The sequence below is a fragment of the Podarcis filfolensis genome (assembly GCF_964270895.1).
Source record: "Podarcis filfolensis genome assembly, chromosome: 3".
Lineage (NCBI taxonomy): Eukaryota > Metazoa > Chordata > Lepidosauria > Squamata > Lacertidae > Podarcis > Podarcis filfolensis.
The window spans coordinates 20,286,201-20,310,359 of NC_139606.1; the positions used below are offsets into that span (position 1 = coordinate 20,286,201).

Here is a 24,159-nt window from a genome sequence, read left to right on the forward strand (position 1 = left end):
GACAAGAATGTGCTGTTAGAATCTCAGTAGGTTGGTAAGTTTAAAAGTAGAGAAGTAAAAAAAAAGGTAAAATTACTTCCCTGGGTGGCAATCAATGCTAATTACAGTCCTGTTATCTGCGGAGCTCCGAAGCCTGCTTGCTAAGCCATCGCCATCTTGGAACCTCCCAGCCATTTGAAGTCACTGATATTTTCCTTTCAGCCACCTGAATTAATGAAGAAGCTCTAGTGGTTCTTTAACTGAGTCATTATACTCTCTGGGTAGAATACAACTCAAGAATCTTGGCTCCCTTTATGGGGGCAAAAGAGGCTGGTTGCATAGAGTCTCTGCTGTGACAGTGTTATAACCCCTTGGCTGATATATTAAAATGCACTGCTGGGAAGCATTTTGACCAGACCTACTAATCCTTGTCTTTGAAGTCAGAAGTCATGTGCTGAAGGGACTGCTGGAACAGTGAAAAGTACAGAACAAAACTGACTTGATGAAAGCATTGTTTCTGCATGACAGTGCTCAATTGCCTGGAGGAATATTATATGTTTTCCTATTATACCTAGAGTGTTTTTTTAAATTAAAAAAAACTTTTTTAAAAAACAACCATAGTATTTTCTTAGTTTAGGCCATGAGTTTAGCATTACATTGTGTAAATTAAATATTGATTCACCTAGCTTAATAAATGGAAACAGACTCAAATCTTTTTGCTATGCTGGTAAATAGGAGTTGATCTACATTAACCAGAAAGGGGTAGACACAAAAACTTCTGGAATATGCAGAAATGGTGAAACTTACCGGAAGGATAAGAAATCAAGATAACAATTATTTTTATAAAATAATGGAAATGACTTATTGAATATTTACAGATAAATTGTAAACAGATAAGAACATTGGCATGATTATTGTAATAATCTGCAGTTTCATAAGAGTATATATTTAAAGAAGATGAATAAATGAGCAAATTAAGTTACTTTGGATATGCAGAAGATATTAAAAACAAATTTAAGGAACCAGAGAAAGGGGGGGAAGGAAGTCAAGTTTTGAAATGTCAAAATGATTGTAAAATTCGTGAAATGTATAAAATTAGTGAAATGTATAAACTTGAAAAGTACAAAATAAAAATACATTTAAAAAACCAGAAAGGGGTGCTAGATTGAAAAAGGAAGGTGAAAACCTTCACCACTCTATAAAATGCTCATTGTCTAAAAAAGTCAATTTTAAGGTGCTACAAAGCTCAGGTCCTTTATTCTCAATAAATAACCATGAGCTAGCAAGGCACCTGAATTTGCATACATGACGGACTGAAGTGGAAGAATCCTTGCCTAGACAACTTTGGACTGCAATTGTGTATGTAGAGGTTCATCTTTAGGAATGTTTCCTTAGTAAACAGCTCCCAGCTACTCAAAACCTTTCTCTCTGCGCTCTTAACATGAGGCAGCATTCAAAGATATGACTCACCCTCCTACAAATCTGCAGTCTGAAGCAGTGCAATCCAGAATTCTATTGCCGTGTTCTGAATAATGTGCAAATGAGGGGTTGCCAAGTGGATCTTTTATTTTTATAATATCAAGAGGTGATGCCAGGGAAGCACTTTATAGAGTTCTCTGCCTTTATTGTATTGCATTGTTTTGAAGCTGTGCTTCATATGCTGTTTCACACTGTGTTTCTTATTGGATTTGTGTTTTGTCCATTATATGTTTGTAAGCTACTAACAAAGGATATTGTCCTATCAGGAGACCTAAACAATAATTAAAATAATAGAGTATCAACTAGACAGAGCCTGGCGTTTTTTCGTGTGTGTGTGTATATATATATATATATATTAATAATAATAATTTATTATTTGTACCCCGCCCATCCGGCTGGGTTTCCCCAGCCACTCTGGGCGGCTTCCACAGAGACAAAAAATACACTAAAATGTCACACATGAAAAACTTCCCTGAACAGGGCTTACAATTTGGATAGGAAAATTGGCTTCCAGGTGGAAAAATCTAAATTAGAAACAGAAGTGCTAGAACCTAAAACTAAAATTATGTCAAAAATGTATAACTTGCTGCTGAAATGGAACACACAGGATGAAACGGTTAAGTCAGCTATGATTAAATGGGCACAAGATCTTGGACACAACATCATGTTTGCTGACTGGGAACAGTTATGGACCACAGGTATGAAATTTACGGCATGTAATGCCTTAAGAGAGAATATTATGAAAATGATATACAGGTGGTACATGACCCCAGTCAAGCTTGCAAAAATATATCATTTGCCCGATAATAAATGCTGGAAATGTAAGGAGGTTGAAGGTACATTCTTTCACCTTTGGTGGACGTGCCCAAAGATTAAGGCTTTCTGGGAAATGATTTATAATGAAATGAAAAAGGTATTTAAGTATACCTTCCTGAAAAAACCAGAGGCTTTTCTCTTGGGCATAGTCGGCCATTTGGTGCCAAAGAAGGACAGAACTTTTTTTATGTATGCTACAACGGCAGCAAGAATACTTATAGCAAAGCACTGGAAGACTCAAGATCTACCCACTCTGGAAGAATGGCAGATGAAGTTGATTGACTGTATGGGACTGGCAGAAATGACCGGCAGAATCCGCGACCAGGGAGAAGAGTCAGCAGAAGAAGATTGGAAGAAATTTAAGGACTATTTACAGAAACATTACAAAATTAATGAACTTTGAAAAGATGTTGGATTGAACTTTTGTGGTCTCTAGCTGTTATGATAAAGATAATAGGGATTAAAAATGTTTAAGTCACTAAATTTAAAAAAGTTGAGTGGAAAATAAGGTGTTATTTTAAAAGGAATGTTAAGAGATTAGGATTTGCTGGATTAACAAATTGAATTAGAAAACAAGAAGGGGAGGTATGAGGAAGTCAAAGAAACATGTTATTGAAAAATTGTTATTGAAATGGATTTGTTTTTAATATTTTTCTTTTTCTTTTTCGTTTTGTGTTTATATAAAATTGGAAAATCTAATAAATATTTATAAAAAAAAACACAAAAAACTTCCCTGAACAGGGCTGCCTTAAGATGTTTTCTGAATGTCAGGTATATATATATATATATATATATATATATATATATATATATATGTGTGTGTGTGTGTGCGCGCGCGCGTGTGTGTAAATATATATATATATATATATATATATATATATATATATATTTGTTGATATGTAAAGTAACAGAGTAGCTTACAGCTGGGAAGCTAAATAACTCTTCTAAGTGATTAATAACTTCTTTCTAAAGACTATACAGTGGTACCTCGGATTAAGAACTTAATTTGTTCTGGAGGTCCGTTCTTAACCTGAAACTGTTCTTAACCTGAAGCACAACTTTAGCTAATGGGGCCTCCCGCTGCCGCTGCGCCGCCAGAGCATGATTTCTGTTCTCATCCTGAAGCAAACTTCTTAACCCGAGGTAATATTTCTGGGTTAGCGGAGTCTGTAACCTGAAGCGTATGTAACCTGAAGCATATGCAACCCGAGGTACCACTGTACAATGTCCAGACTCTCTATATTCAAAAAGAACTTTCATAAACATATAACGTAAAAGAACATATTTGCAATCTCGTGCTTATTCACTTTGTTCCTTGCAGAGAGCTCCCGCACAGGTTTCTCCCTATTAACTTTTATTTTATTTATTTATTGATATTGAGGGATCTTCCTCTGTCTGTTTCACTTCAGACAGATTACACTAACACAAACTGTCCTCAGCAGTATCCCGAGAAGTCTGCCTCAGCATCCATTCTCCCTCACACACAGAGAGAGAAACAGAAAGACAGGTAAAAATGACAGCTACTAGAATAACAGTCACAACAGAATGGAATGCCTCTGTCGTGTAATTCAAAATCAGCCAATCACATGAGAGCTACTGCCAGAGAAAAAAACCCCATGATAAAAGTACACAATCATTTAACCTGAGTAAACATCCCCATTTCAGAAAATTAAACCATTATCCTTAACATGCGCACAGTAACCTAGTGGGTTTTCACACACCAGGAAGAGAAGCCTAGTGGTTCTAGATGTAGGGTATGGTAAAGGTAAAGGAACCCTGAATGGTTAAGTACAGTTGAATTCAACTATGGGGTGCGGTGCTCATCTCTGTTCTCAGGCCGAGGGTACCGGCATTTGTCTGCAGACAGCTTTTCCGGGTCATGTGGCCAGCATGACTAAATCACTTCTGGTGCATGGAAGACTATGAGCAGTGCTTTTTTCCTGGGGGAGACGCAGGGGTATGTATACCCCTAAACATTTTGCGAATCTAAGTTTGGCCTCATTGAGTGGCAGCATTTCAACATGAGTCGGAAAATGAGAGTACCCCTAAACACTTTTTTTATATAGAAAAAAAGCACTGGGTAAGAGATTCCTGTTGTCTGGCCATTATAGGATTTTGAGGGAAGAGCTTCATTCTCATGAAGGCAGAGATCTGAGATCCCTGACTTTCTTTACCATCAGTAGCACTGAGTTTGGAATAGGGGAAATTTCAGACCCCGCCAAGTGCCCCTATTTCCCAGGAACCGTCCCAGATTTGCAGAAGCTGTCCCAGTTTCTGATGTGATCCTGGAATGTCCTGCTTTTCCTTAGGACCTCCCTATTTTCAATGTTCCCTAAGACTGTCATGGAGCATTATCAGCGCAGATGCTGATGAGAAAGTCTACTTACATCTCCATTCACTTTCTCTCCCACTCGCTGAATGATCAAACCAAAGGAGATCGCTTTACCTCTAGAGCCCTAGACCAATGAGCCAGCAAGAGGGAGGTGTCACTATGAAGGGCGTGTCACAAGGACCTCCACAACCTAGCAACCACCAGCACTCAACTGACACTACTCTCAACTGACACTACTAAGTTTGCTTCCATTGTTTCTGCCCTGCTGAGCATTAGCTAGCTAATCTACCTATCTGTCTCTTTGGTCCTATATTGCTGAGCGGTGGAAAACCAGAAATCACCCCTTACGTGTTTATTCATTTTATTACCCTCCTTCACTAGCAGGTCCCAAGGCAAGTTACAACCATATACAGTGGTACCTTGGGTTAAGAACTAAATTCGTTCTGGAGGTCCGTTCTTAACCTGAAACTGTTCTTAACCTGAAGCACCACTTTAGCTAATGGGGCCTTCTGCTGCCGCTGCTGCGTGATTTCTGTTCTCATGCTGAAGCAAAGTTCTTAACCCGAGGTACTATTTCTGGGTTAGCGGAGTCTGTAACCTGAAGCATCTGTAACATGAAGTGTCTATAACCCGAGGTACTACCGTAAAATTATTATTATTGTTGTTAGTAATTAAATTTGTATACCCCCCTACACCCACAGGTTTCATGGCAGTTCACAGGATAAGATCACAATATAAAATACAAAATACATAATAAAAATAAAAATAAAAAACAAACCAATAACACCCCCCCAACACAAAAGGGCATTGGGTGTCAACAGGGTGAGTCTTGAAAATACAACTCTCTGGTGTCAAAGGCCAGGTAACAGACCCCTCAAGTGCCCCTATTTCTCAGGGACAGTCCCAGATTTACAGAAGCTGTCCCAGTTTCTGATTTGATCCTGGAATGTCCTGCTTTTCCTTAGGACCTCCCTATTTTAAACATTCCCTAAGACTGTCATGGAGCATTATCAGCACAGAACACAGAGTCTGATGAGAAAGTCTACTTACATCTCCCTCCACTTTCTCTCTCACTTGCTGAATGATTAAACCAAAGAGATGGCTATGCCTCTAGAGCCCTAGTGACCAAGGAGCCAGCAGAGGGAGGTGTCACAATGAAGGGCGTGTCACAAGGAACTCCGCAACCTAGCAACCACCAGCACTCAACTGACACTCCTCTCAGCTGACACTACTAAGTTTCCTTATATGGCTTTTAATCCATGTTCAGCTTTTTACAAATATATAAAATGAAATTTATTCCTTTATATTCAAGCTTCTGTTGTTCCTGCACCTGCTGAGCATTAGCTAGCTAATCTACCTCTCTGCCTCTTTGGTCCTATATTGCTGAATGGTGGAAAACCAGAAACCACCCCTTGTGTATTTATTCATTTTATTACCGTTCTTCCAGTGCTTTTTTTCAGGGGGGACGCAAGGGTACACATACCCCTAAACATTTTGTGACTCTATTTGTTTGACATCATTGAGGGGCAGTATCTCAATATGCATAGGAAAATGAGAGTATCCCTAAAGATATTTTTTTTTTTTTGAAAAAAAGCACTGGTGACGAGACCCAGAGCGCATGGAAATGCCATTTTCCTTCCCACCACAGCGGTACCTATTTATCTACTCAAGCTGATATGCTTTTGAACTGCTAGGTTGGCAGGAGCTGGGACAGAGCAATGGGAGCTCACCCTGTCGCAGGGATTCGAACCGCCGACCTTCTGATCGGCAAGCCCAAGAGGCTCGGTGGTTTAAACCAAAGCGCCACCCGCATGCCTGCTGGTGTAGACAAAACTGAGTTAGATGGACCAATGGTCTGGTTCAATTATAAGGCAACTTCCAATGTTCCTGTAATTTCTCACATCAGGCCAGACATTATCATTATCCGACTGGGTTGCCCCAGCCACTCTGGGCAGCTTCCAACATATACTGTATATAAAATCATAAGACCACAAGATGGCAGTAAACTCCAACAAAAATCAACAGTATTAACTTCTCTTGTATACTTATAGCTTAAGACTACATGAAAACATGTTGGATCACAGAATCGTAGAATAATGGAATTGCAGATTTGCAACGAATTCCAAGGATCATCTAGTCCAACCCCCATCTAGTCCAATGCAGGAATCTTCTGGCCAGTGTGAGATTAAGAGTCTCATCAAGCTGTCCCAACGGAGCTACGATTGGTGGTTTACCATAAGCAGGCAAAATTATCTTTGAAAATGAAGCATGATCTGTGATGGTCTTAATAATAATAACACCTGCACAGTAAACGTTCTACAGATCAGCTGGTTGATTTCTTAGGAACGGAATAATCTTTACAGGTTGGTTTGCTGATTCCCCTCCCCCCACCTGCCATGCCTCTGTGTCTTTATCTGCAGACTGACACGCAGAAATTCAGCAAGGGACCCTTTATATTTTTTTGCTGCAGAAGGAAGTGGAAGGGAAGGCTTCACCTGAATTGCAGTTGCTGGCAAGAGTGCAGCTAAAGGCAGGAGACAGCCAGGCCCTTTATTGCTTTGTAGTAGTAGTAGTAGTAGTAGTAGTAGTAATAATAATAATAATAATAATAATAATAATAATTTATTTATACCCCGCCCATCTGGCTGAGTTTCCCCAGCCACTCTGGGCGGCTTCCAATCGAGTGTTAAAAATAATACAGCATTAAATATTAAAAAACTTCCCTAAACAGGGCTGCCTTCAGATGTCTTTTAAAGATAAGATAGCTACTTACCGCATTTCCTTCACAGCTGAAGGGAGGGCATTCCACAGGGCTGGTGCCAGTACCAAGAAGGTCCTCTGTCTGGTTCCCTGTTACCTCACTTCTCGCAATGAGGGAACTGCCTGAAGGCCCTCGGCGCTGGATCTCAGTGTCTGGGCAGAATGATGGGGGTGGAAACGTTCCTTCGGGTATACTGGACCGAGGCCGTTTAGGGCTTTAAAGGTCAGCACCAACACTTTGAATTGTGCTCGGAAACGTACTGGGAGCCAATCTAGCAACATCTAGAGGTCTCCCCCGCCCCCCACTGCTGTACAGCAGATATACCTGGGAGAAAGTCCCATTTATTCCAACGTTATAATGTCAGAACACATTTGAGGACTAGAAACTTTACAGTGATGCCCTTTGGGCTAGTAAATGAGCTCCAAAATGAGGTTCAGGAGTCTACTTTCTTCTTTGCCATTAGAAAGAGATGGACGACTGATCTGTTTCAATGGAGCTTTGAACAGTATCTTTTGATTTTTAAAATTAATTTTTATTTTATGCTTAGTGTATTATATGAGATAAATAACTTTTAACACACTGTGGCTTTATGTTTCGGTTAGGGTTTTTTTTGTGATTTGCAAACCTGTAAGCTGCTTGAAAGCTTATGGAGACAACATACACACACAACAAAAAACAAACAAACACTGAATCACACACTTTCACCAATTGTTTAGTAGAACCGCCCTGAGATCTACGAGTATAAGGCAGTATAAAAAAACCCAACTAACTAACTAACTATTAATTTCCTGCTAAATAAATAAATAAATAAATAGTAATGCCTGCCAACAGTAAAAAAGTGGGGGTGGGGGTTTTCAGATTGTTTGTTTTAAGGCTTTAGTCATTCTTCAAGAAACATATTCTTTTCTGGCACTGTAAAAAATAAAAATTGGAAACTCCTTTCCTCAGCTGACCTCTCTGGAAAGAATAAGCAAAACAGCTGAGTTTCATTTTGTCACATCTTTCATGGTTAATTCTGCTCTGTGGTTTGCAGTGATGATATCTGGTGACAGGGGTGTGTGCCCCTGCCCCAGGTTTTGCTGCTCATGCAGGCAGAAGAATTGGGGGGGGGGAATGTTTCGTTGCAATTCCGTGTTCTAAATGAAGCCACATGGGCTGCAAATCGATGGACTTAATCCTATAGTGGGAGGGATATTTTTGTTGCTCTTGTAGGTTTAGGTTCTTATTGGGACACAATCGCTTTCCTGGAAATGTTGCTTCTCTCCCACCCCCTTGCCATCAGCTCTGACACTTGCAGTACAAAAGAAAATGACAGGACAAGATGATGATGGAAGTTGTGTGTTGGGCAGGGAGCAGAACCTATGAGCGATTCACCAACCTGTCAAACGGCTCAATAAATCCCAGTTGCCAACGCACCACTTACGCCACAGCAGTTTCATTCCCTTCCACTGGGCAGTTTCAGGGCCACCTCCTTGACTTCGGCGGTGTTGCGCCTGGCAACAAGTGACCAGTTGCAGCTTGTGTACAAATACACACACACACACAGCGAGAGGTGTTTGGAAAACAGCTTATGGAGAACTGAGCAACATTTCACGACCCTTTTCTGAATGATGGAGCAACAGCTGCTGCGCACCTCTCAAGCAAAGAATAATAGAATTGGAAGGGACCCCAACCCCCTGCAATGTCAGAATCTAAACATACAGTCCCCCCCATCCGATTTCAAACCACACCGTACCCTACTTTAGCTTTGCAAATGCTAAAGTTTCATTGCTAGCAGTTTCATTTAGCAGTTTCATTTATCAGTTTCATTGCTGCATCAGAGGGGCAAAAATGTCTTTACCGTGGAGAAAAGTTGGAAGAAAACTCTCCAGCCCTGCGGAGAGCTCGTCGGAACTGGGGGCGCTTCCTAAGGGACGGGGAAGGTTAGAAACACAAAGGTAGAAGCCGTCTCCGCTTCTAGCTCTGCCGGATCCCTCCCCATCCTGCAAAAACCCCTCCTTGCAAATCTCAGCGCCTCACTCCGGAGCAGAAAGGGCTCCGCCCTCTTCCCATTGTTGGCTGTCAGTCACTCGGCACTTGGCCCCGCCCAAGCGCCTGCAGTCCCCGCCGCCAATCGCGGGCTTCCCGGGAAAGGATGACCTCACCCTCTCCGTCGCCATTGGCCAGCTATATTAAGAAAGTAGCCGGCGCCTTTAAATACCACAGCCCGTGTTGCCGCGGCGCCATGGAATAAAGTCGACGGGAGCAGTCGCTTGTTGGAAGGCGCAGAGGGCGAGGCGCGCGTCGTTGTTGCAGAACAGATCGCGGCCCGGAGGCTCGGCAAAGCAAAGCTGCGGCGGATTCCTTCCTACGAGGGTTTGCCTACCTCCACTGATCCCTTTCTCCGGAGCCGTCGGGCAACAGGCGGCGACGAAAAGGGCCGCGCCGGTCCAGATTTGGAGCGGAAAAGAGCACCTCGACGGCGCGTCGGAAGAAGAAGCCGGTGGAGGAGAGCCGCCGATAGACCTGCCCCGCCTGGACGTGGCGAAGTGGGCGGTTCCCGCGGCAAGGCCGGAGCCCGCAGGCGAGACTCTCCCGGCCCCGTCGGCCTCTCTCCCGGCGTCGGTTCGCGACGGTGCCCTGCAGGAGGCGCGAGCAGACGGCTGCTGCCGATCGCGGGGAAGGGGTCGCCGCGGTTTCCCTGCTGGAGCAGTATAATCGCGCGGGCTTGGCGCAGCTAGCCATGGCGGCGATCCGCAAGAAGCTGGTGGTGGTGGGCGACGGGGCGTGCGGCAAGACGTGCCTGCTGATCGTCTTCAGCAAGGACGAGTTCCCCGAGGTGTACGTGCCCACCGTCTTCGAGAACTACGTGGCCGACATCGAGGTGGACGGCAAGCAGGTGGAGCTGGCGCTGTGGGACACGGCCGGCCAGGAAGACTACGACCGCCTGCGCCCGCTCTCCTACCCGGACACGGACGTTATCCTCATGTGCTTCTCCGTTGACAGCCCCGATTCCTTGGAGAACATCCCGGAGAAGTGGGTGCCCGAGGTGAAGCACTTCTGCCCCAACGTGCCCATCATCTTGGTGGCCAACAAGAAGGACCTGCGCAACGACGAGCACGTGCGCAACGAGCTGGCGCGCATGAAGCAGGAGCCGGTGCGCACCGACGACGGCCGCGCCATGGCCATCCGCATCCAAGCCTACGATTACCTCGAGTGCTCGGCCAAGACCAAGGAAGGCGTGCGGGAGGTTTTCGAGACGGCCACGCGAGCCGCCTTGCAGAAGCGCTACGGCACCCAGAACGGCTGCATCAATTGCTGCAAGGTGCTATAATGGCGCGCGCAAAAAGGCGCAAAGAAGGGGCAGTTTTCTGGAGGGGCGCGCTGGAAAGCCGAGAGCCGCGCGCAGGACAAACCCGGGGGGAGAGATGGGTGGGTGCCGTCGGAATGCATGCTTCTAGAAGGGGGCGCGGGAGCATGTGTGAACCCCCCACGGGACACGGGGAGGCCTTGATCATCTTCGCAGAGGGCGGACCCCTCGCCAAGGCATCGCCCTGTTTGCTGACACTGAGAGGCAACGACTCTCCCCGCCTTCCAAAAGGGCTACTGTGAGACTTGAATGTACCGGGCTCCTTCCTTTCTTTCTTTCCTTGCTGGGGAGGACTGCAAACCCATCGCCAAGCCAAATATGGGAATCCATTTCTCGAGCCATTGTGATGGAGGCTATAGTAAGACTATTGAGGTGTCTCCCCACCCAGGACTGAACGGATAGTAACTCTACAAAGAGACATTGTGCTGGACAGATTTGTTCTCTCTCCCCTCTCCCACGCCCAAATCTCCTGCTGTGAATTCGTATTTTCCTTGAGGCTTTGAAAAGGGGAGGAGGGTGGTGGTTTTCCGAGGGGAGGGATCTCTGCTGTGTGTACATATAAAATATTCTCTCGTTTAAACCGGAATACTGAAATAGTGTGACTTATTTAACACTGGACTGGGCCGCAGTCTCTCTGAAGACTTGTTATATTTCAGTTTGGGGAAATTGTGGCCTATTCTCTCGCCTGCCTCTGTTCCCTCAGTGTTTGTTCTTGTGATGGTTTTTTAAGAAAGGAGTTTGGAGGTATGGAGAGGGCAGTAGAATGAGTTTGGGGGTGGAGCAGGGGAGGAGGGACATGGGTTGACAATTTTCATAAGCCTAGTGCCTGCTCTCTCCCTCTTGCTTCCCCTCCCCTCCCCTTACTTTTTGAGTCAGCAAATGCTTCCCTGTGGTTTATTTAAATAAATTATCTTCCTTTGCAAAAAAAAGAAAAAAGAGCCTACTTTGCACAAACCAGGATGTTTTTGTTTTGTTTTTTAATTTTGAACATTTTATGTACTTGCTGATCTTCCATCTGAACACTGTAGCATTGCAAAACGCCCTCTTGGAACCTCAAACCTCATTCTGAGCGCAAATCAACTAAGCACTTTCCAGCAAAACACTTCGAAAACACCCCTGGTGATGTCATTATTTAAGCACCTAAATCACTTTCACCAGTTGGTGATCAAGAGGGGGCTTGAAAATGTTTAATTTTGACTCGATTGTGCCAACTTTGTTTTCTGTGTTACTGATTTACAAAGAAGTAAAACCACTGTAACTTCCTTTTGGTTGCCTTGAAAAAACAAGTAGGAATAATGTCTTGTGACATTTACTTGTCTTTTCAAAAGTTTTTTTTTTTAAAAAATATAGTACTAAGTGCACTCTTTTGGGCTCATTTAAAATGGCAGTACACTTGTTTTCACAGGGCAACTTGTAGGCCCATGTGAGAATAATCTGTACTTCTGTTTCAGAGAACACCTTTAGTTTTCCCTTCCCCTTTACAATTTTTTTTTTTTACAGTGGTACTAAAGACTCTTAAAAAAAAACACACTACTAAATCAACCTGGTTAAAAAGAGAAGACCTGTGTAGTTTACATTAAAATTATATAAGCTGTGTATGCAGGTGGTTTTTTTTAATGTAAAGTATTAAAAAAATTCTATGACTACACTCACAAATGCTCTTTGCACTTTTTTGAGGTGTAATGAATCCTGGTCCTGGATTTAAAAAAGCATTAAAAGGCTTAAAAAGTGAAGCTGATGATGATTCTTGAGACAATATATTTATAATTCTGGCTGCAGAACTCTGTCCCAACTGTAATAGTGGGGCACCCTTAGAAGAAGCATTTATTCTTTAGGACAGATTGAAATGCTGTGCAGTGAATTGTTTTAAATCCCATTGACTTTGTGGATTTAAACAGCCTAAATGCATGCAGAGTTGCAGTTTTGTGGGCTGTGCTAAGCTTATGAGTATCTTGCACTAAAGGAGAGTTTTCTTTTATGGGGGGAGGGGAAAGCTGCTTAAAAAAAAGAGAGAGAGTATTTGAGGCTGATCTGTAGTTCTATAACAAGCAGCTGAAAAGCATAAAAAGCCTTTGTCCTGCTGGGGTGAAGTCAGTGCCTCTTCCGGGTCCTAAAGCCCGCTGACTTTTGTTTACATGCCGTAAATGGCAAATTAAAGTGCTATGGGAGCTGCAGACATTGATGAGATCAGGACTGATATGGGGCTGTTGCCAACCAGGCAGAATTCTTGTTCTAACAAAGATTTACGAGTTTTGACATGACCCGCTTTCTGTTGTGCATATGTTCCTGGCGACTTGAGCTTAACAAAGTAGTGTGTGAATGTGAGCTTCACTGGCATGGGCTTTTGCTACACTTTGCCCTCCCTGCGGAGAAAACATAAATCCCAGGCAACGCTGGCATAACCTGCTGATTTATCTTGATTTACAATACTAGTAGGAAGAAGCAAATCAAGAAGATGGCATCTCACTAGAGCAAACCCCTGGAAATGGTTTTCCAAATTGTTGCTGTTTTTAAACAAATTGAACCCAAATGATTTCATCTGAATTCATCCCGCTTGTATCAATGCAAGCCACTTGAAAATTGTTCCTGTAGGTTGCAGGTGGCTAACCCTAGTTTGGGAGCCTGGTCTGGCCCCATGAGCAATTTTTTCTGACCTCCAATGCCCCACCAATTTCGGTGGCAGTGCAGGGGAAAAATCGACCCAGCAGTGAGGGGCAGAACCCAACACCCTAATGAGGATGCATATTGCCCTGTCCCCAGTCATCACATCAAGTTGTTTAGTTGTGTCCGACTCTTCGTGACCCCATGGACCAGAGTACTCCAGGCACTCCTGTCTTCCACTGCCTCCTGGAGTTTCGTGAAATTCATGTTAATCGCTTCTATAACACTGTCCAACCATCTCATCCTCTGTCGTCCCCTTCTCCTTGTGCCCTCAATCTTTCCCAGCATCAGGGTCTTCTCCAGCGAGTATTCTCTTCTCATGTGGCGGCCAAAGTATTGGAGCCTCAACTTCAGGATCTGTCCTTCCAGTGAGCACTCAGGGCTGATTTCCTTCAGAATGGATAGGTTTGATCTTCTTGCAGTCCATGGGACTCTCATCAAGTAGCCCACATCAACTGGGGAAGGGTCATAACCTCAGCTGATGTGCATGGTGGGGGGCTATGTTAATGCAAGAGAGTGTGGGGTAGTCACACCCAAGTGGCATATGGGTCCCTGAAGGTTGGTCAAGGCTGCCTGAAGTTCTCAGATCCTACTCCCCCCCCTTTCAAAAAAAAATTAACTACCCTTTGTTTTAGGTACAGAACCAATTTGCAATATTGGTAATGTACATGGAAGTTTGAGTTTACAGAGCTGCTAAAACAAGGTCCTTTCTGTGTGATCACACAAGCAACTGGAAGCTTTTATTTGGGGGAGAGAGAACGGGTACCCTAACCTGGCACCTTCTGAATGTTCAATTCCCTTCAGCTCCAGCCGGAATGGCCAGTGTTTAGGGATGATGGGAGTTGCAGTCCGGCAACACCAGCAGGTTGGTGAAGAAACTCAAGAGAAGTTGACATTAACTGTTCTTAATTTTGGCAGGAATTTGGAAACCTCCCAGCCAATCACATGCATCTCTTGATATGAATTAATTATACAACTTACAGAGGGTTTTTTCTTTCTTTCTGTCAAGGGCAAGGGGGATTTTGTCATTTGGAAGGCAAAGGCGCTGGCAGATGGTTCTATAAAAGGGCATTGCTGCTGATGTGATACAAAGGAAGGCTTCAGCACTGCCAACATAAGCTCAGATGACATTAGCCTACAACCTAAATGAATACACATAACTCTTCAGAGTGGTACTCTGAATTTAACATTCATGCATCTCTGGGTATTAATCGGGTCATGTTGGGATACCAAATCCTGCCAGACATGCAGGATCTGGACAAGAAAGCACAGAAGACCAAGAGAATTTGGGAGGTGTTGCCAGAATAGGTTTCTAATGGGCAGCTTGTGTTGTTAATTTAAGATAGGATCTGTTTTTCTGTTGCCTTTAGCCTCAGCCCATAATGAACCCTGGAGTCTGATATGTTGGATTTGTGCTGTGCTCTCTTCATGATCTCAGTGAAAATTCAACTGAATGGAATCCTTGAGTGGTCTGATGAAACCAGCATGCTCCCCCACAATAATCTGCCCAGGGTCCATGGTGAAAAACTACAGGTGGTGTTTTGTTGGTGACAAGGGCTGCAGACCTTATCAGCTGCTTGATTTTACCCTTATACCCTGTATGGGCTCCCCTCAACTGCCATGAAATTAGCCGAGCAAGCCCGTAAACTACTATTTAGGTACAGAAACAATGCAGGCTATAAATTGAATAAATAGTGATAAGTAACTCCCACTCCACAACAACAAGAAAAAGGAAGATTTGTATGCAGCACTGCTGTGTATCTGGATGATTTTTCTGCATCCCCATTGCAGGACTCATTGGGACCCCAGTGAGCTAGCTGTGTGTATTTGCCATTCAGGGTCAATACTTCCTTTGCAAGATTAGAACTGAGTTGGGACAATCGTTATTAATCCTGGCCTGGCCACTTAATACACATTGCCCACAGAGAAAAGGAGCTTCTCCCCCACCCCTCCTGCCAACACATGTGTTAGTCTAGTGAGTGTGTGTGTGTGTGTACACACACACACACACACACACACACACACACACACACCAGATTATCAATCAATATACCCATTTACATTTCCCCCCCTTTTTATCCCCCCCCCAGGACTTCCCTCAGCTCCTCTCTCTGGTTTCTTTGCACATACAATCCTCTGCATATTGTAAAATTGTACATATCATTGCCTTATCTATCATATATTCAACAAATAAGTTTGTGGGTGTTTATTCAAAGCCTGCCAAGGAATCCAAATCATTTTGTTGTCTGTGTTAGTCTAGTTTAAATGAAGAAGACTTGTCGTAATATTCATCACTCCGTGAAGCAATAGGGGGATTGGGGCACATTATGGTTGAGCGTGTTGCAGCAGATAGATTTCTTCAGCTTTGGAGAAGCTCCAGGTCCAGGTCTTTTCTTGGCCTTGGGAAGGGTTTCAGAGAGCCTTGGGCAATGCTCACACCCCTTCAGTTGAACCTGCTTTGCAAGGTCGCTTCAGTGACATGAAATAAGAATTGTGAAATGCTTTTTGTACCGTGCAAAAAGTGGCATTGCTCCTCCCTCTGTGTAAATTTAGATGTGCAGTATTTTAAGATACGATGCTAATACGGTGGCAATGGATTACCAGTTGAAAAATAAAAACTGTGCGTGTTTATTCTTTGCAGCTCTCCCATAAGTCTTGCTGTCTATATTGTGAGGAGCAAGCAAAGGCATTTCTGGATATGTTGATGTAGAAACCCCCTCAAAACCTGTGCATACTCTGAAAATTCAAACTATTGGCCTTCAGGGTTTCCATGAGTAAAGTTTCTCTTCAAATGCAACTGTGCTGATCTAGGAAAGCAATTAGGCCTCTGATTTGACAAATGTACATTTAACACACTATTTCTTCCAAACACAGTGTCTTTTCCTCATGTTACATTTTCAGTGGCTCTGGCTAACAAAGGTTACATAACTGAACTGATACATTAATCATCTTAGACCAAACTCGATATTCTGTTTCCACCAAAATTCTCTCAGGCAGGTTTTATGACCCTTGCACTCCAGTGATTTGAAGTTGTTGAGTAGCTTAAAGAAGACTCACTGTTTGTCCACTGCTGGGAGTGGGGGAAGAAGAAGAGATATACTTTACCTCCATTGCCAGAGGGATTGTGCCTCTCAATGCCAGCTGCTGAGATGGGTGGAGGCTTCCCAAGGCATCTGGTTTGGCCACTGTGAAGACAGGATGGCCATTGGCTGGATCCAGCAGGCTTGCCTTATGTTCTTATGAGCATGCGTGGATGGCTTCTGCCTCAGATGGTGCAATCTCTTGTAGTCATCCTCCCAGAAACATTTGAATGTGATGTGGAGGCAGGCAGGTGTACTGGAACATCTGGGAGAAGGCATCTCCTTTCCTTTATGAAGGTCTTCATTGCCAGTGCTTGGACCAGAACAAATAAAGGAAGGGTCTATGTTTTCAGAAGCCACATGCTGAACCCTTGTGTGTCCCTGAAAATTTTATGGAGAGCAGACTTGGGTCTTCAAGGGACATAGTAAGACACTTGTCCTCATCTCTTAGTAAGACGCTTGTCCTCTTCAGTATACCTGAAGGAGCGTCTCCACCCCCATCGTTCTGCCCGGACACTGAGGTCCAGCTCCGAGGGCCTTCTGGCGGTTCCCTCACTACAAGAAGCCAAGTTACAGGGAACCAGGCAGAGGACCTTCTCGGTAGTGGCACCCGCCCTGTGGAATGCCCTCCCACCAGATGTGGGAAAAACAACTTCCAGACTTTTAGAAGACATCTGAAGGCAGCCTTGCTCAGAGAACCTTTTAATGTTTAATAGGTTATTGTATTTTAATATCCTGTTGGAAGCTGCCTAGAGTGGCTGGGGAAACCCAGCCAGATGGGTAGGATATAAATAATAAATTGTTGTTGTTGTTGTTGTTGTTGTTGTTGTTAATAATAATAATAATTTATTATTTGTACCCCGCCCATCTGGCTGGGTTTCCCCAGCCACTCTGGGCGGCTTCCATAGAAAACCAAAAATACACTAAAATATCACAGATTAAAAACTTCCCTGAACAGGGCTGCCTTAAGATGTCTTCTGAATGTCAGGTAGTTATTTATCGCTTTGACATCCGATGGGAGGGCGTTCCACAGGGCAGGCGCCACTACCGAGAAGGCCCTCTGCCTGGTTCCCTGTAGCTTTGCTTCTCGCAATGAGGGAACCGCCAGAAGGCCCTCGGCGTTGGACCTCAGCATCCGGGCAGAACGATGGGGGTGGAGACGCTCCTTCAGGTATACTGGGCCGAGGCCGTTTAGGGCTTTAAAGGTCAACACCAGCACTTTGAATTGTGCTCGGAAACGTACTGGGAGCCAATGTAGGTCTTTCAAGACCGGTGTTATGTGGTCTCGGCGGCCGCCCCCAGTCACCAGTCTAGCTGCCGCATTCTGGATTAGTTGTAGTTTCCGAGTCACCTTCAAAGGTAGCCCCACGTAGAGCGCATTGCAGTAGTCCAAGCGGGAGATAACCAGAGCATGCACCACTCTGGCGAGACAGTCCGCGGGCAGGTAGGGTCTCAGCCTGCGTACCAGGTGGAGTTGGTAGACAGCTGCCCTGGACACAGAATTGACCTGCGCCTCCATGGACAGCTGTGAGTCCAAAATGACTCCCAGGCTGCGCACCTGGTCCTTCAGGGGCACAGTTACCCTATTCAGGACCAGGGAGTCCTCCACACCAGCCCGCCCCCTGTCCCCCAAAAACAGTACTTCTGTCTTGTCAGGATTCAACCTCAATCCATTAGCCGCCATCCATCCTCCAACTGCCTCCAGGCACTCACACTTGTTGTTGTTGTTTCCTTCAAGGAATATCCACATTCCAGCACAGGGACAATCTTCTGTATATTCCTGGGTGGATGGCACTGGGATCTTGGTCAGCACATGGCAGTGTCTCTAACCCGATTCAGATCCGCATGTGGAACTTAAGGGGCAGAGGGGTGGAGCTCAAATAGTGACTACAGAGCAGTTTGCTTACCACCTGGAATTATAGGTGTGTTTTGGTGTAACCTCCAGAATGAGCATCAAGATGCTAGTACATTTTGGTGCATTTTAAGCAGGATTCTTTTAAATGAGGTGGTTTTTTAAAAAACAAGAAGCTTTAAAATGCTGGTGAGCTCAAACAGGCACATCACACTCACTGAACAAAACCTGCAGTTTCCCCCCAAAGCAGTAGCTCTTTGCACTTGGGTGCCTTAAACAATCTAGACATTTGGCTTTACAGTGGTACCTCGGGTTACATACGCTTCAGGTTACAGACTCCACTAACCCAGAAATAGTACCTTGGGTTAAGAACTTGGTTCAGGATAAGAACAGAAATCGTGCTCTGGCAGCGCGGCGGCAGCTGGAGGCCCCATTAGCTAAAGTGGTGCTTCAGGTTAAGAACAGTTTCAGGTTAAGAACAGACCTCTGGAATGAATTAAGTTCTTAACCCGAGGTACCACTATATAGAACTCATGCAGCTTTAGCACTGTTAAGTTTGATGTAGCCACAAAATCCATTTTTCCAGTAGCTGGCAAGCAAACCACTTCAGATCTGCCCACGTAGCCTGATATTACACAACATTTTCTAGTCACTAGGAAGATAAGAGCCAACAGAGGCTTTTCTAATGTTGAAGCACTACTGTTATTCTTGTAATAACTCTTTATAAAGTTAAGTGTAAGCAGAACACGAACTGTAGTTTGACAATTTCTTCCTCATCAATGAAAGAGGCTTCTATTTTCCTGCATCTTTTGAAGGGCACTTTAGAATTTCATTATTCTTTTGCTGGGAGCAAGATTGAGCTTTCTTTAGCGTTGCAAAGGGCCAGAGGCTCGTGCGAGTGGTTTCTCTTCCCGCTAAGCATTTTCCAATACTGTGTAGCCTCCGCATCTGCTTGCACTTCCTGACTTCAATGAATTCCCAGGGGAGGAGTTAACTCACACAGTCTTTCTCCAGGGTTTAACTGAAGCATGAGAATCTTGGGCGGGCAGCTGCCAAGCACTTGAGATCAGTGCACTCAGTGATACTGGTTTTTAAAGGAATGTCATTCTGTTAAAAAAAAGAAGAAGCACTGATTTGTTTAAAAGTAAAGATATTTCACTTAAAAAGGAGATATGCATATGCAGGGTGCACACCAGTGGAGATATGATTTGTAGAATGAAAGAAGGGACATCTGCATACCACCTCTTGGCTTCTAATCTAAAAACTTCTTTTTCCCCAATTTTTTTTATTAGTTTTCACAATATTATAAACAAACAAACACATAAGACAAACAAACATAAATCATAGCCTTATTGAAAATTACACTTATTAACTTTGTGAAGTGACTTCCCCACTTCCCATTGGTTGAATTTCATTGCATATCCTTTTAACGGTTTCCCAAATCACAATTCTTATAAAATTTAACTTAGACATTAACATCCTTAAATCTTCACTTTATGAAATTAAACATATTAATTCATCACTTAACATAAATAAAATCCTAAGCCAATTAAGTATTTGCAAGCTGTTTTCAGTTAATTTAACGTATTTAACTAAATAATCATTAAATTTAATCCACTCTTCCTGATACTCCTCCTCCTTCTGGTCGCGGACTCTTCCGGTTAGGTCGGCTAAAAACTTCTTAAAAGGTATTTAACTGTTACCAAAAGGACAATAAGTTGTCTTCCAGGTGTATGTTCTCTGGGCACAGCATTCCCACAAGTGGAATGCCACCATCATCACAAAGACCCTGCTCTCTGGTAGTCCCACCTCCTCACCACAGATGACAGGGCCATCCATAAGGTTAAAAAGGTAAAGGACCCCTGGACAGTTAAGTCCAATCAAAGGTGACTATGGGGTTGCGGCGCTCATCTGGTTTTCAGGCCGAGGGAGCTGGAGTTTGTCCACAGACAGCTTTCCGGGTCATGTGGCCAGCATGACAAAACTGCTACTGGTGCAACGGGACATCATTATGGAAACCAGAGCGCATGGAAACACTGTTTACCTTCCCGTCACAGCAGTACCTATTTGTCTACTTGCACTGGTGTACTTTTGAACTGCTAGGTTGGCAGGAGCTGGGACAGAGCAATGGGAGCTCATCCCATCGCAGGGATTCGAACTGCCAACCTTCTGATCGGCAAGCCCAAGAGGCTCAGTGGTTTAGACCACAGCACCACCCGCATCCCCTTACCTTTCAGGGCCACCCCTAGGAGACCCTCCACTGAAGATCTTACTGTATTCGTAGGTACATATGGAGGCATTGTGCTGCGGTCCTGAGCTATGATGAGCGTGAAAGACCAAAACCAAGACTTTAATTTGTGAGCAGAAACCATGCACAGATGTAATGAGATCATGATGCTCAGTCCCAGTGCTAGCAGCTATATTCTGCATTGTCTGGACCTTTAAGTCTCTGAGAAGTCTTCAAAGGCTGTCCCAGACATAGCGCACTAACAAGGCAGGAATATAAACTGGAGTTAACCAAGGCCAGACTACTAAGCTTTGCCCTCTCTCTTCCCCATTTCCCCTTCCAGGATAGAAGCGGTGATTCTTAATGCAAGCACTAGCTCTCTGCCTGCCAAACTGGATGTGGTGTTAAAATCTCCCTGCTGCTAATTTAGAGACCCTCCCTGGCTGAGTACATAATTATTTTGCTCATTGTGAATTCCTCTAGTTCAGGGTTTTTTGGACTACAGTTCCCATCATCCCTGACCGCTGGTCCTGCTAGCTAGGTATGATGGGATTTGTAGTAAAAAAAACAGCTGGGAAACTCTAGTTTAAAGCGTACTTGTGTCTGAAACAAGGGCATGGATTGGAACATGTAGCCAAGATGTTTTGGGACTTCAACTCTCATCAGCCCCAAGAAGCATATCAGTTATCAAGGATGATGAGAGTCATAGTTCAACAACATCTGGAGGGCCACAAACATCCCCATGCTTGGACACACCCTTGGAGTGTTGTCACCCAATGAATAAATGTACTAGATCCCAACTCACCCTTTCCACGTTGTTACTAGCCATGCATTCTGGTTTTCAGCCAGAAAGCTTTAGCGGAACAACCGGGACATTTCCCCCCACTACTGGTCTCCCCAGCGATCAGACAATGTCTGGCAGAATTTCAATTCCCATAACTGAAGCCTTATTTTTTCCTGTTACACAATGGATTTTATTGTCTTCTAAACAGGTTTGTCAAAACACAATGGCTGAATTCCCCCCAGAATTTTGTATATCAGAGCATTTAAGTTCCTCATTTTTGTTATGCAGAAGCCCTGGTCATAGAGTTGATTCTCCACCGCCCAACCCGCTGAAGAGACCACTGGTTTCTCAAATTTATTAATTAATTTGTTTGTTTTTGGAATCTAGGTTACTCTTTGGCTAATCTTTATTAATGTTTGGATTTTTAAAGTTTTTTTAGAAAATGAATTTATTTAGTTTTTCAAATTTTAAAATTTACAAACAATTGTCAAACAACCAAAATAAAAAGAGAATTCTGTAGATTCCCCTGGACTTCCCTCCTCCCCTTTGTGGGTCCTTAGTTAATTTTTTCCTCCTGCATCTTCTCTATTAATCCAGTTCTATTAAATCTCCATTTCAGCCAATTTTTAGCATTAAACTACAAGTATTATTCCAATCCTACTAATAATTTAAATTGTTTACAATGATTTTAAAGGTAAATTATACATTTTCCCCTGGATTCTGTTACATTGGAATCAATTTTTCAAGAATATCTTGCTATTCTTATAATATCTTGGCAGGAGAAGACTTGCTCTGTCTCGCTAAGCTTTTCCTTTCTTTTTTAAAATAATTGTTATTAGTTTTTTAACACAAAATTTGATACTCAATTCGCTTTCAGTATAATAATTTCATACATTCTGGCTTCCCAAAACATCCGTGATGTTCCTATTGAATTCCTTTGTCTGTTGCCATAACTGCCATTGTTTTTCCATTCTTCACTTTTTAAAACTGCACACTGTGTTGAATTTCATGACAGAAAGGTGGGATTTAGGTGCAGCACACAACTAAACGGGCTCATTGCATTGTTGCAATGTTCTTTTGCTGGAATCCCTAGAAGGGATTTCTTTGATACATTGTGTGATTGTTTTCTCAGAAAGTAAATGCCACTGAGTTTCATGGAGGCTTATTCCTGGGCAGGAATGTGTAAGACTGTTGCCTAAACCTGGGAAATTGATGGTTGAGAGATAGAGAGGAGATGATGGACTATATGGAACTTGCCGAACTGACCTGGAGACTCCGAGACCAGAGAGAAGAGACAGTGGAGGAAGACTGGAAGAAGTTTAAGGAATATTTGAAAAAAAATGGTTACTATTTAAATCTTTGAATAGTTTTGGAAGTGGATATAGGCTGTAGTGTTAGAAGTAGAAGATAGTATATTTTAAAATAGTATTTTTGTAAGTGATAAAATGTGAAGTTATTTTAAGTGTGATAAAAAAAAAAGATGGTTAGAAATTATGATATATGTAAACTGCTGTTGGGAAAGATGGAGGGCACAAGGAGAAGGGGACGACAGAGGACGAGATGGTTGGACAGTGTTCTCGAAGCTACAAACATGAGTCTGACCAAACTGCGGGAGGCAGTGAAAGACAGGAGTGCCTGGTGTGCTCTGGTCCAGGGGGTCACGAAGAGTCGGACACGAGTAAATGACTAAACAACAACAAAGATGAAGTAAAATGAAAATCAGATAGGTCGGACCTGGGGAAACCCACTTAGCAATGTTTAGAAAAATAAGGATATGACAAGAATTTGTTTGCGTTGTTTGTTTTTTTGTTTGTGTTTTTTATTTGTGTTATAAAATGAATTAAAAATTTTTATGGGGGAAAAGAGAGATAGAGAGGAGAAGATGGCAGGAACTCTGGGACTTGGGTTTAAAACAGCTTGCTTAGTGTGTGGAGCGTTGTAGAACAATGATCCAAAATGGTACAAAAGTGTTTCAAACCAAAACAGGATCCTGGTCAGCTGTTGATAGATTTTTGGAAGTGATGCTGCCGTTGGGAGTTTGGCAGAGGAACAATCAGCTAAGAAACAGACTTGAGATGTGGGAGTTGGAAACAAAAACCTGCCTACACTATGAAGCAAACTTATCGCTGGCTATCTTTCTGTTTAGTTGTGTACTTATCCCTGCCATGGGGATGACACAACAGCCCCGGAGTGGCTTTGTAAACAGCTCCATTCTCACTGAAAATCACAAGGAAAGGGAATAAGTTTGGCTTCTGCAATACTGTTTTGAAAGCCCATCTTGAAAGTCACCTGAAGTCATAACTACTTTCCGGGAGGGAAAACTCAACATCCTGTCACGTGTGTGTGTATGTGACCGTGTGTGACCTCTGTGTGTTCTCATTTAGTGCATATAAACTAAGTAAGCATCTTGTCTATAAAAGTGAAGGTGTTCATTATTGTAAATTGCTAATATTGTGTGTATGTGTATACACATATACATATACAGTCATACCTCAGGTTACAGGCGCTTCAGGTTGCGTTTTTTCGGGTTACGGACCCGACGAAACCTAGAAGTACCTCCGGGTTTCGCGCATGCACAAAAGCGCCAAATTGCAACCCGTGTGTGACCTTCGGGTGCGGGGCACACTCCCCCTCACAGACAAAGCCACAGCTGTCTGAACATCATGCCCTCTGTCTAACCTTTTGCGGTCTTAGTAGTCTGCCATGCCCTGTGACCCCTGTCTCCTTCGAGTAAAAACATTGTGCAAGGGGAAAGTGACACGGTGGAAACAGGTGCCAAATTACCTGTACCACCCCTCGATCTCGGGATTGGAAGATGTGTAAAGGTCACAGTCCAAAA

The 24,159-nt window shown here is 43.5% G+C and overlaps 2 protein-coding genes across 2 annotated transcripts in view; both read left to right on the forward strand.

The window, feature by feature from the left end:
* The window catches only part of LOC310759703 (b(0,+)-type amino acid transporter 1-like), a 121,401-nt gene that overhangs the window by 13,802 nt on the left and 83,440 nt on the right, over positions 1 to 24,159 (forward strand). The gene's annotated exons all lie outside the window — the stretch shown is intronic.
* On the forward strand, positions 7,835 to 12,364 carry RHOB (ras homolog family member B). Its single transcript, XM_083607476.1, has one exon. It carries the CDS (start codon positions 10,090 to 10,092, stop codon positions 10,678 to 10,680), a length of 591 nt encoding a protein of 196 aa, XP_083463602.1. The 5' UTR covers positions 7,835 to 10,089; the 3' UTR covers positions 10,681 to 12,364.

Excerpts from the sequence above, each read along its gene's own strand:
- RHOB (XM_083607476.1), top strand. The coding sequence starts at position 10,090 with ATGGCGGCGATCCGCAAGAAGCTGGTGGTGGTGGGCGACGGGGCGTGC.